The sequence below is a fragment of the Daphnia pulicaria genome, chromosome 6 (assembly GCF_021234035.1).
Source record: "Daphnia pulicaria isolate SC F1-1A chromosome 6, SC_F0-13Bv2, whole genome shotgun sequence".
Taxonomy (NCBI): domain Eukaryota; kingdom Metazoa; phylum Arthropoda; class Branchiopoda; order Diplostraca; family Daphniidae; genus Daphnia; species Daphnia pulicaria.
In genome coordinates, this window is record NC_060918.1 from 4,455,942 (window position 1) to 4,469,295 (window position 13,354).

A 13,354-nucleotide genomic window follows, 5' to 3' on the forward strand; every position below is an offset into this window, starting at 1 on the left:
ATATAGATACTGCATTTTTTATTGGTTAAACAAATTTGTATTATCACAAAGTATTCTGACATGATAACATCCTTTTCTTTTAAACTTTCTGGTGCGTCAAGTAGTGCATGGCATGGAGCCGGTTTCGGGTTCGATAAAAACAACGTTGTTAGCAATTCGTGAGACGATAGAGGCGGATTTGTCTTCGCCTAATTTGTGATCCCAAAGTTCGTGAAGTCTTTTTTCTAATTGTTTCGAGTTAAGGGGCTTGTCAGAATCAAATGTGGCAGTCAAAATGATCACACGTTTCTTGAATGGAGCCTCGAAGTTGTCGCAGTAGCCGTGCAAAATGAAGGCTGCTCCAGGTGGAATTTTCTCCAAAGGACCAACAACAACAGAGTAGGAATTGTTGAGGATGGAACGGATTCGGGTATCTAATTCTTTCTTGATCGTTTCCTCTTGATTTTGAAAACTAACAAATTTATCAACTTTAACTATGACTTCTGATAAGATGTCATTGGCAGAATTCATAGCAGGTAATAGCTTATTTGTGTTGTTAAAAAAGCAAGCACACAAAGAGAATCTTAACAACGAAAAAAAAAATCTAGTCGGTGCTAGGAAGAGGAGTTGTCTACAACAGTGATGTTTTGAGCATCTCGGTTGATAACAATCGTATAAATTAAGTCAATGCGTACAGCCTTTTGCCTCAAGCCGGGAACAGGTCGGGAATGAGAGACTGATAATTTAGGAAGGGGTCCTGATTTGGATGAGTCTAAACACGGAGCCACGAAAGACTAGACAAGGGGTTGGGTTTGTCCATGAAGAAACAAAAGGGTCCATCAACAAAGAATGCGCAACAACTCTTATGTTCAGGAGGGATCTTTTCTTGTTCCTTTTTTAAATGACCGAAAGATAATCGGAAGCTGGAGCGATGATGGTGATGGGTTGCTCTTCTTCGGGTGTTCCATTGCTGTCTGGCCGCCGATTTCTTGACGGCGATAGTTGCCTCGTTTCATCATCGAATCCCAAACCTACAGAGATTTCAGAAAGAAAAATAGTATCGTTGACTCATCGGCTTTCCCCGCATGTCAAAACGTTGACACTCGACACCGATCGACAGATTAAACCACGAATGGATCACAACGCAGATAAACAAAATACACCTTGCACCATCCACAAGTCAATGACGAAATAGATAACGCAAGAACATACGGGATGTAAACTAAAATGAACAAATCAAGTATAATGGCATACTCGCAAGGGACTTGAAAAAATAGAGAAATAAAAGGAATCAAATTGGGCAAAATTTCACCCATTCACGCTGACAAATAAATTCACAGATAAAACTGGAAACCAAGACAATGAAAAAACTCGTGCCATCATCCACTTCTCTTTTCTTTTAAGTCCATTACCCAACATCAAAGTTTAAAGCCCTTCAGCTGAAGTGTGTGTTATTGAAACAAAGCCAAAACTCTGCATAAAGGACACTCGTGCACTGTGACATCACTTTAAAAGTAGAGAAAATTCAATACTTTGAAATAAAACGCAAATGGAAAATCAAATCAAAACATCACAGATCTAGCATCAAATCTTATCAATACGATCTCATTTCCCCATTTGTCTAATAAGTTCGACGATAAAGTCGGCCCGACTAACCTATTATTTTAGACGTCACCAAGTCAGAGGGATGGCTGTTCCACATCAAGGACGCGGGCAACTCCTTCATGCTTACGGCTCGGAAACCGCGTGAGCCGTCTGTGCGTTTTATTTTATGGTGAGCGTTGATTAAAAACATGCACACAGGACACACAATCCAGTCGGGAAGAAAGAACCGATAGAAAGCAGAAGGAGCCACATACATAAAAAGACAAAAGCCACCAGAAAGAGTATTAGTTCACCGACGTACCATCAAAACGATCATGCATCTTCACTTTGAAGCGATGCAATCAATTTTGACAATGAAATGTTAGTATAAACGGCACTGACCTGCTACTGCGAGATCAACTTTGGCTTTGTCCTCCACGATGTACCTATATTTAAAAAATAATCTTTTCAGTTGGGAAACTTGGATTTCTCTTAATGAAAACAATGCATACCATGCTGTTCCGAAAAAGAAGAGAGCACCGAGAACTTCCACGACTATCGTGATAGACATGGCCCACTGTAGGGCTTTGAAGTCGCCTTCAACAGTGGTGAGATCTATAGATGACGTTCCTGAACTGGAACAGTTTGCGCTGACATTCATATCAGGTGAACTCGTAACAAAGTCGCTCACAATTGACGAAACAGTCGAGTTTAGAACCATGGCGCCTTCGACGAATGCAGCCGGAGTCGAAAAGGATTTCTTCAGAATTTCGGAGATCTAATGACAATAATAGAAATAGATTGATAAACTAAAAGAGCACAAAATCATATGATAATTTCTCGTTTTACCTGACATCAAATAAGGAGAGCCGGCGTCACCCAGTGCGTGTGAAAATAGAATTTGGAACGCTTCAGCGGTTGATCGTCGCGTTAAGATTACCGTATACTGGAAAAAATATTTAAAACAAAGTTAGACATAAGCGGAAAAATAACAGTAACCGACCACCAAACGAACGGAAGAACAATGACAATAATCACATACCAACAGGATATCAGCCACAATTGCCCAATTCAAATTGAGCAGGACTTGACCAAAGAAGACGACCACAAAGCAAGTGGTGGTGTTCCATCCTGCGATAAACAACGCAGCTAGCATGAGCGGAGTGGAAAACAGCATACCCATGCCGCAAACGATGGGATCGGCCCGCTGATAGCGGACGCGCAATTTTTGGCCGAGGAAAGATCCAAGGGGAACGCCCAGTAAACCAGCGATCATGGCAATCAAGCCGAAAATGTACGATACGCTAGAGTAAAAAAATCAAACACAAACAATATTTAATGACGACACTTTTGACGGATAAAGCATGGGAAACACTTTCACTATCCCTTGATAAAAACCCATTATCACGACCACAACGTAATCGACACGATTTTAATTTTTACCAAAGTAATGTCAGCTACGAGGGACCAGTTCAAATTTAAAAACAACTGGCCATAGAACATGAGGATGAATGTAGTAATGGCCGATGCACCTGAAGCCAGAATCAAGGTGCCCACCATGAAGGGTGCGCTTAACAATAGGCCCACTCCGCAAACAAGCGGATCGGAAGTCGGATAGTCCCGACGAAGTCTCTGCCCTAAAAGAGATCCAACTAAGACACCCAGAATTCCGGCCAACACAGTTTCAGCGCCGAAGATGAGCGGAACGCTAATCGTAATTAATTGGCAACCCCATTTAATTTTCAAGTTCAATAAATCAGTTTAGATATAGTCTAGCAAATCAAACGAGTAAAGATGGAAGTTGACGTACTCATCCAATGAAACATCCTGGTGACCTTGTTGAGTGGCCAAACCCAATGCGATAAACTTGGGTCCCCACCATGCCAGAGCTCCAGCGACGAAGGCCACCGCTGTGCAAGCTGCTGTGGACATCACAAAGCTTTTGCTGTCGTGACAAATAAAACGAAAAAGTAAAAACGCTGATTAAGCGACACACTCACACAAGGCCATAATTAAAAATTAATCTTGACTGACTTTTTGCCGAGTGATTTAATGTCGTCCCACCAACTCGTGGCTGAAAGATGGGCGCCTTCAGATTCGCCGCGTGGAGGATCCTGGACGACCAGCAAAATCAGGAGCACGGCTACGGCCCCGAAAACTGGCGTGACTCGAAGGCCCCAATGCCACGATCCCATCACTCTAGATGCTTCTGAGCCAACGATGTAAGATGTTACCTAGTCCACTGGAAGTTTTTGATACTACGATTAGACAAAAGCTCCGTCAAGAGTAACGAGGACGAAGATTAATCATTTACCTCCCGACCGGAATTGCGAAATAGAATAGGGCTAGGAATTTTGAGCGAGGATCGCCAACAAATAAGTCTGAAATGATGGTAGGTGCTATGGTTGAGTAGGAAGCTTCTCCCACACCTACAAGGCTCCTCATGACCAGGAAAGCCCAGAAATTTGTCATGTAAGAGCCAAGTAATGTTGTCAGGCTCCAGACGAAAATACCGGCAGCCATGATAAGCCTGGATGGATAAAAATGATATTGGAACGAACAATCCGGAAATCAAATAACATGAAAATACCTTCGAGAGTATCGATCACCCAGGTAGCCAAATACGGGGGCGCATATCATGTAAATGGCGACGAAAGCTGTTTGAAGCAGGCCACCCTCTGTATCTCCGATATTGAGATCACATTGTATTTGGGTTAAAATTCCTGTTAAAACAAAAAATCAAGATTAAAATGTGACTAACTAAATATCATGAAGTGTTTTATTCTTTTTTTTTCATTCTGGCAGAGGTTGGGATTTTGAATTACACTTCTCCATGTGCTTTGCCAGTTGTGATACAAAACATGAACTGAAAATGTGACACATTATTGTTATTGTTCAGTCAAGACGTAACTAACAGATTCAAGAATTCCACCAATTACTTGTAAATGTGTCCATTAATGTACAACAGACCATATCTCCATAAAAGAAACCCAAATTTAAATAATCATGTTTGTTATTACTGATTGGGGTCGTAGGGACAGGGCGTTCGTGCATATTTGGCAGCTGATGTAGGGCAGACTTGATTGGCCACTTCCAAAGAGGCATGCTCACCGCAGAACTTGCGTCCGGTCTTAACTGACATTCGGCAATATCTTTTCTTTGTCTGCAGGAAATAGGCACACGTCACTTCAGTTTTATTGCTGGAAGCCATTGAATTTACAATGGAATGTCGAGCACTGCGTTAATTTGAAAAATGCGAACCACGTGAAACGTGAGCAGCCTACAATCTTACACCACAACCAAGCAGACGAACTTTTTGAAAAAAAAAAAAATAACACACCGCGTTGATGTCAGGTGACCAAAATTCTGCTCATTTATTTCAATTTTTTTCTTTCGAGAATCAATGGACTGATTAGTTTTTTCAAAACAATACGTTAAAGGGCAATTTTTTAAAAGTTTCAATATAGACGGTATTCGACGGTAAGTGCTTGTGCGTGACCTTCCTCAAACGAATTACGAAACATGCCTACTGCGCACCCGATAGTCATACCAACAAAAGAACGAAAAATGCGAAATTTGACATAATTTGCATTTTTCCTGTTGCTGCTATTAACATGTCCCAGAGATTTATAAATAGAAAAATGAACAATGTATTAAACGAATTATTACATCAATTGGTGTAATTCAGTTTTTGTAATTGCGCAGGTGCATGCGATACCTACAGTGTGCAATCTAGATATGAAGCCACTGCACAATTCTTAGTAATACCCCTTAAGACATAATTTTTTTTTTGTTTAAATAAGGTGCCTAGTCGGCGGGGTTAATTCCTCATCTGATGGGAAACTAAAATTCCTCGTCCGGTTCCTATGCCTTAAATTCCCATACTGGAAAGACCCGCGACTGGCACTTAAGGGTAAATTAATTAAATGAAATTCATTAAAATTATAGCAATCCGGTAAGGAATATGCATAAGCTAGATAATAAATGTGCATGCGGCAATTATCAATGCTTACCTACAAATATATGAAAACACAATCACACCAACTCATGTACTAGTGTTAAGTGCACATTGTTCATTTATCTAAAGTCATCTATGGTATAAGTTAATAGCAGTAAAAGGAAAAAATGCAAATTATGTGCCAGTTGTCATATGCCAGTATGTTATTGGATTTGTCACGGATACGGGGGGCTTTTAGGTTGAGATTTGGAGCTGACATAATTTGCCTTTTTACTGTTGCTGCTATCAACTTATTCTAGATATGTATATATAGAAAAATGAACAATGTCTACAACAAAGTAGTCCATCGATTGGTGCAATAAAGATTTCATAGTTTCGCAGGTGCACATAAATAAATGCAATCAGTTGGCTAGTTAACAAGTCAATGCACTTTTGACGGCAATAATATATAAGAAGGCACATGATTTTTCATTGAAAATAGGATTGCATATCGACAATATTTATCTTCCGGGAAATTGAGGTACTGCACCTTCTTGGACCAAGATGTGCTTGCATGATATCTTGATCTTCACGAGTGGAAGTATCAATCACTTTTCCAATTTATTGCGAGCCCGAAGGGCGAAGCTAATAATCGCATACGCAGAAAAAAAAAAGCCATGTCACTTTGTCTGTATGTATGTATGTATGTATGTATGTATGTAACGCTCCATAGCTCGGGCGTTTTACGACACATTTAGGACTTTTTGGTCTTAAAAATTAAACAAAAAATATGCGGTGCAACCAGAACAAAAATAATTTCATTTACTTAATTAGTTCTCCTGTAATTAATGAAAAACTGTTAAAATAATTGCTTAACGACTAGTGACATCTGGCGGTGGCGACTACAACTTTTTCACCTTAGGTTTAAATTTCACTTTCCACTACATATGTAAGTGTCATTTATTTAACGTGTTAAGTTTAAAATTCATCCTTCTCGTCGAATAATTTTTATTGAAATATATTCGTAATGGATGGTTAAACATGAGTAAAATAATTTTACGAATATATTCCGCCCAATCAAATCACCACCAGATGTCCGTAGTATCGCCGTGATGACGCAATCTTTGATGTCCCATCCATGACGCAACAACCAGATTTGCATTTATGTTTTGCAGTTATTTGACTAAAAGATGGTTATTTTTAAATTCAATTATTGAACTTTATGTGTAAAAATTGGAAAATAAGAGTTAAGCAAACTAAACGTTAATAACTTGCAAGGATATTGAACTGTGACAGAAAAATACCGTTTTAAGACCAAAAAGTCTGTGAAGAAAAGTGTGAACTGTGAATAAGTCCGAGTTAACAATAGGCCCTGAATTTTTCATTTAAGACAGTTTTCAACTGGCTTACGATTATCCCTTCGCGGCGAGCTGATAAGCTTGCTTTTCTATCTTAGAAGATTCATGATTGTCGATGATTCATGTCGCAAATATTGTAATTAAATTCAACCTACTTATAGTCCACCGGGAAAGTATTTTCATTGCATAGGGAACATTTGACACACGGCATCTATTAACGTGCATTTACGGAATTTCGAAAATCCTGTAGACCTTATTCCAATGAAAAGGTATGGGTCAAGCCGACCTCTTTGCGTTGCGTTGCAGTGTTAAGGGGTGCCGTGAACAGAAGATTTTTATTTGGCTCGCCCATCAGTACATGGATATTAGGCTTGTCGGGTTAATCGTGCCCGAGGGAAGGAAAGGGAGGAAAGGAAAGAATGAAAAAAAGAGGGGACCAGACTTTCCTTTCCTCCCTATTCTTCCCTCGGGCACGATTAACCCGATAAGCCTAATATCCATGTACTGATGGGCGAGCCAAATAAAAATCTTCTGTTCACGGCACCCCTTAACACTGCAACGCAACGCAAAGAGGTCGGCTTGACCCATACCTTTTCATTGGAATAAGGTCTATAACACCAAATGATGTACTAGTGCCTTGCGGACATTGTTCATTTATCTAAAGTCAAATATCCGACATAATTAAGTAGCAGCAACAGGAAAAACTGCAAAATATCCGCAAAATTTATGTATTCACAGCTAAAGCACCCCCCTCTCCCAAGGAGAAAACTTATCCACCCTTTCTCCCCTCCCACATATTTAAGCTCGAGGACTTCCGAGTAAGAATCAACAAGGAGCGCTTTTCCTAGTGTCTACATAAATACTACTGCAGGGACCCCCCCCCCCCCAAACAATAAAAGAAACCCAACTTTTTTTTCCCGCGTGCAAAGGCACGCAGAAAATCGAATCATCAGATCCAGCAGGAAACAGATTTCTTTCAATAGAGTTCCTCATTTTTTTTCTCTCCTCTTTTGGAAAATCTCCTTCATGCATAAACTCCTTTTTCTCCGTCAACTTTCGAGCGGATGAAAAACAACCATTCCTAGAAAGGATATCTGGCAAATCGGTCGGGCGTGTGACTGACTAAACATTGAGTTGAAATCGGATTCTTGTTGGTTCGCAGCTAGCACTTGAGTTTGAGGTCGGAATTGGCCATTTGGCAAGGGAATGGAATTTTGGGACCAACCTGCGGACTCCGTTGAAATCACTGCGCTCGACCAGCAGCAAATATCGTTTCTCTTCGTTTTTCAGGATCGACTCGACGGGCAGGCCCATCACATACTGCGGATCTTCTTTGATACTTATCTGTCGCATGGTCACAAGGTCAGTCTCGTCATTTCTTTTTTTTTAAGTTGTGTCATTTAATTCCGGGCGGATACCAGGCTCTGCTGCGAGTCCCGGAAGATGAACCCCTCCCGTGAATCCGATTTCTTTATTCCTTCCGTTCTTTTCGCACCTGAAGTTTAGATAAAAAATTAATGTAAATGTTAGTTTATAAACCTGCCCATAATCAATCATGAATTAGTACACTCGTAAAGCGAAATTACGCTGTGATTCCCTGATTTCTGCACTGAATTATGAATAAGCGACAACATCAACATCGACGCCTCATTATTCCAGTTCATTTATTATTATCTTAAAATATTTAAATGGGTTATGGAAACAAATTACCGAAAAGAATTATCCATCATAATTCACTAACGCCTGCAGGTTTCTCTCCGCCACTCGTGTGCCAATCGGTGGCAATGAACTCTAAAAGGCTGCTGCTTATTTCAACCGCTGAAACAAAATTGAAAATCCAAACTCCAATATTTGATTCGATCGATGGTAAATACCGAAAAGCGGGTAATCAGAAAGAAAAAACGGCCAAAAACAATATCAAAGGTTTCCATCCAGAGAAAAGTCATTTCCTAATTACGAACAGGACCGAATACCATTTGGAGAAGCCGAATATTGTGAAAAATTCCCGGTCGATTAAGCGGTAGCAATCGTTCAAGGGTTGCGGGTCGTAATATCTTGTCAACGGACATTAAGAAGCGACTCAGTTTATGTTCTGGGTGTAATGTCCAGATTTGGTTATGGAATTCAGTCCAACAATTATGCAACATGTAGGAAATTTAAATGTTCACTCAATATGCCAGTAATGATATTGAACTAGAAATTAAATATACCGTTGCTTCACCCTAATTGTTGAACGAATCAAAAATAATAATTTAAATGTGTGTTTATGACAATTCCTATTTTCACAAGAGAACTTGCAGTCATGGAAAGAGAAACTGCGCTATAGTTCGCTCATTCCTGGACTGATTAAAGAAAGGACGACGAGCATCGAAGCCCAAGCTTCTCATAATTCCAGTTCATTAAATATTTTAAAACTATTAAATGGTCTGATAGTTGTTGAAACGAATAGCTAAAAATCAAGAATTAAATAACATAGTTCATTAACATTTGCAGGTCTTCTCTCCCAGTCTCCCACACTCGCAACTTATGTATAAACTTACACACACAGCTTTTGCAGTTTCACGTTCCCCGCCAGCCCTCGGGCGGTACGACACACACACGAGATTTTCGTCAACAGAAAACAAATCATCCGAGATAGTTTGGTTAATGGAAAGACCCGATCACCTAAATGTTCTGCTTGAATATACAATGATATCATTTCCTAACAATGAACAGGATGAAAAGCCATTCGGAAATGACGAAAATTGTGAAAATGTTTACGGGAACTTAATTGGATTTCATCGTACGAAGATGGCCGATCGTGCATCCACGTCAACGGACTTTTAGAGGCAATACAGATCATATTCTGGGAGTTTTCCTCAGTAGAATTAGACAGAGTGTGATGGGGCAAATTCATGGAATGTGCTAAATAGAAGTAGGACATGAGAGTGTTGAATGGTATTGGAATATCTCTCACCTAACCAACTATTGATGTAAATTTCCGCTATGCTTTTGCTGCTTCAACAATGGATCTAATAACCGATCATCAACTCTTGACGATTGACAAACAAACTTTAATGTCTTTTATTGATTAAAAAAACATAGGTAGAATAACAATTTCAAAATATGTATTCTCGTTATATTTCGCTCATTTCGCCACTGAATGTAGAACAGGTGTAAAACATCGACGACCATGTTTTTCATTTAATCAGTTCATATAATATTATCTTCAAACTTTCAAATGAGTCGATAGTTTTAGAAACAACTAACTGAATATCAAGAATAAACCATAATAATTCAACCATCACCTGCAGGTGTACAATTCATTATCTCTCCGCCACTGCGCCACTCGATCGCAATAAAGTATAAACTCTAAATATTGAAAATCCAAACTCGATATTTGATTCGATCGATGGACGATAAAATACCGAAAAGGCGGATAATCGGAAAGAAAAACGACCGGAAATAAAAATCGACGATCGTTTTTCTTACGTCATCGATTTCCAAACAAGTGCTGCGAGTGTGTGTTGCGTGTGCAAATTCTCAACATCAATTCAACACACAGTCATCAGCTGTGGGGTGTATAAGAAAGTTGACGACGGAATAAGTTGGAAATGTCAACGCCACTTTGACTTGCCAACTTAACATAATGAAGATCGTTATTTAGATGTGTATATTCTAGTCTGTGGACTGTAAGCAAAACGACTCGAACAAGAGGAAGGGCCATTCATTCTCGAAGGCTAACGAAACAAAACAAGCCATTTGTTATACAGTTTGCGTCCCTGACTTGTATAAATGCGGCCAACTTGGCGGTCACTTTACATACAGTCGCCATTACTCTTTTGAAGCTATAGAGAGAACACTCCACGGTAGATAAATAAAAGCCAAAAGTCCACACACACACACAAAGCACAGCACAGGAGCCGACGAGATTGAGTGTATAGAAAACCTTTTGTGTCTTTTATTTTTCTTGTTCCATATAGTTGTTGGACTATTTCTATTTTTCTTTCTTATATTCTTTTGAAACAGTACTCACGGTTGGCTCGGCCGCTGACTGATGAACGCTCCCGCACCAGAACACAGCAGCAGCGGGATCGAGCGGGCGGAACTTATTCCTTTTCATTTACACATCTGGAATATTCAATTTCTTTTGGCTTTTTTTTCTTCTTTTATTGACGTTAATGTGTAAACAAGTTACAAACAATCTAAACAGTAGACGCGGCTTTTTTAAATTTTAAATCCCGCTAATGAGAGAGAGAGGCAACATCGCAGCAACGCGGCTGCTGATGGATTGGCCATCACATCAGCATCAGCAGCCGCTGCTGTCACTTTGGCTGCTCATTTTTTCTTATTTAAGAAGCCGGGCGAACGCGCGCGCGGACGACGAGAGAGAGAAAGAGAAAAGACGATTGGAGGACTACGTAGCAGTCTGTCAATTGCACCCGGCCCTTTGTGTTCCGAAATTTAAGTAGTTGGCGCTGCGCTCGGTATTCAAGACATACCCTCCTTATCACTCGCCATTGCGTCATTGCAACGTCAATGCAGGTACAGAGTAGACGTTTTACAAACACCTTTTGCATTTTTCGCGTTACCCGCCAGCCCTCGGGCGAGACGACACACACGAGATTTTCGTCAATAGAAAACAATTCATCCGAGAGAGATTGGTCAATTGGAGAGACCGAAATCCAAATGTTGTCCTTGAATAAACAATGATGTCATTTCCAATCAATGAGCAAGGTAGAAGACTATTAGGAGATGGCGGACCTTCTAAAAATATTCATGGTCAATGTAGTAGGATACGACTTTTCAAAGTGTCCGGTCATGACCTCATATCAACGCACTTTGAGACGTAATACAATTTATATTCTGGGAGAATTTACCAGTAGATTTAGACATAGCTAGAAGGAAGGTGAATAAAAGTTGACACCAACGATATTCCAAACAAAACATTGCGTTTAGAACTGAAACACATAGGTTCAAAGTATTTAGACCATATCCTCAGCCTTAGATATAAAAGAAAGTTAAATGTGTTTTTAAAAGCGATCCAATTGTTTAAAATGGAATAGTAATCACACAAAAAAGAATTACGCTGCAGTTCGCTCATTTCTGCACTGAATTGTGAATGAGCGACTAGCACAGACACTCAAACTTCTCATTTATCCAGTTCATTTATTATTATCTTAAAAAACTTTTGAATGGATCAATCAAATAACTGAAAATCAAAAATTAAACTCATATTTCACTAATACCTGCAGGTTTACAAATCAGTTTCTCGGCGTCACTCCTACTGGTCCGATCAACTCTAATGGCTGAAATCTTTTCCGGCCTATGCACACATTGTTGTGTCTTGATGCGATTGAAGGATCGCCACACATCACCATATAAAATGAAAACGTGGTGTACTAATACTATTCCAAATTATTGTCTTGCAATTCTAAGTCACCACCTCCGTCAAAAACATTTTCCAGACATATTATATTGCTGATAAGTTCTACATAACAGCCGCAAATAGAACTAAATATGCTCCTGTTGGTTATGTATAGTTGTTTCCACAATCACCCTGATTGGTTCTATAGAATAGACCGATTTCTTACGTTGTTTAGCTCTTTGAAGTCCCTCAAAATGGCCGCCAAAAGTGGCGCTTCTTCTTTTTGATATAATCTTTCGTGATTTATTTGGGCTGCGCGAGAGTAATACCCTCCTTAAAAAAAAGTTGAAAGGAGAGCACACAGCAGCAGCAGAAGCAGCAAAGAGATGAGGAAAAAATTGAAATGAAATGTTACCGCTCGGGATGTTGTTGTTGTTTGGTCGCGGTCGGTGTTCAGCGCCGGGTGCTTATTATATGCTGAGGCTTTATAAGCCGATTTTTTTCCCCTTTTTGATTATTTTTTTATTTATTATTATTATTCCTTGCGTGTGTGTAATATAGTTTAGGTTTATTCCCGCTTGTCTCACCGTATATAGCGCGGCTTCGTCGGTATATTGTGCGATGTGATTGTGCTCACGTGCGCTGCTCACAGCACACAGGCCAACAGCACCGGGACGGCGGCGTTGTCGTGGCGTGCATTTTATCAATAAATGACGTGCCGACTGTTTGCTGAGGGGATTTTCAATATATAGGAGAGAATCTCTTGTGCCAAAAATCGCGTTGGCCCGTTTCTCTCGCTCTTTTCTTATATAATATTACTGTATTGCTGGGCCCCTGCGTCCTATATAGATTCTATCCAGCAGCAGCATCACGCATCCAGCAGCACAGTTTGCCACCGCCACCGTCCCAAAAATGCAGTTGCAGCATGGGATCCATTGATACAGCCAAATAGATTTTCTCGTCTCTCAAAAAGTCTTAGAGACGAGAGAAGAGGGCGCGAGCTAGAGGGTGCCTTATTCTTTTTATTCCGTCTAACTTTCTTCTTCTTCTTCTCTCGATGGAGATATATCTCTTACATATATATTGGGTCGTATGAGGCCGTGAGTCCTTGCTCGTTTTCGTGAAAGTGACGGATCGGTCCCGCACATC

The 13,354-nt window shown here is 40.0% G+C and overlaps 2 protein-coding genes across 3 annotated transcripts; both read right to left on the bottom strand.

Annotated features, from left to right (window-relative positions):
• Positions 1–289: 289 nt before the first annotated feature.
• On the bottom strand, positions 290–2,344 carry LOC124342459. 2 transcript variants are annotated; one of them, XM_046795450.1, is made up of 4 exons: positions 2,076–2,344; positions 1,966–2,009; positions 1,636–1,734; positions 290–1,010 (listed from the first exon to the last, which is right to left on the bottom strand). In XM_046795450.1, exons 1-4 carry the CDS (start codon positions 2,282–2,284, stop codon positions 877–879), a joined length of 486 nt encoding a protein of 161 aa, XP_046651406.1. In that variant the 5' UTR covers positions 2,285–2,344; the 3' UTR covers positions 290–876. The 2 variants fall into 2 exon arrangements, with proteins under 2 accessions (XP_046651406.1, XP_046651407.1); XM_046795451.1 differs by lacking the exon at positions 1,636–1,734.
• Positions 2,326–4,844, bottom strand: LOC124341730 (protein spinster-like). The gene is given in 9 exon segments (XM_046794667.1): positions 2,326–2,341; positions 2,418–2,509; positions 2,606–2,867; positions 3,374–3,508; positions 3,598–3,788; positions 3,790–3,805; positions 3,878–4,093; positions 4,154–4,286; positions 4,584–4,844. Coding segments are annotated over 9 exon segments (1,146 nt in total). The 5' UTR covers positions 4,669–4,844.
• Positions 4,845–13,354: the final 8,510 nt, after the last annotated feature.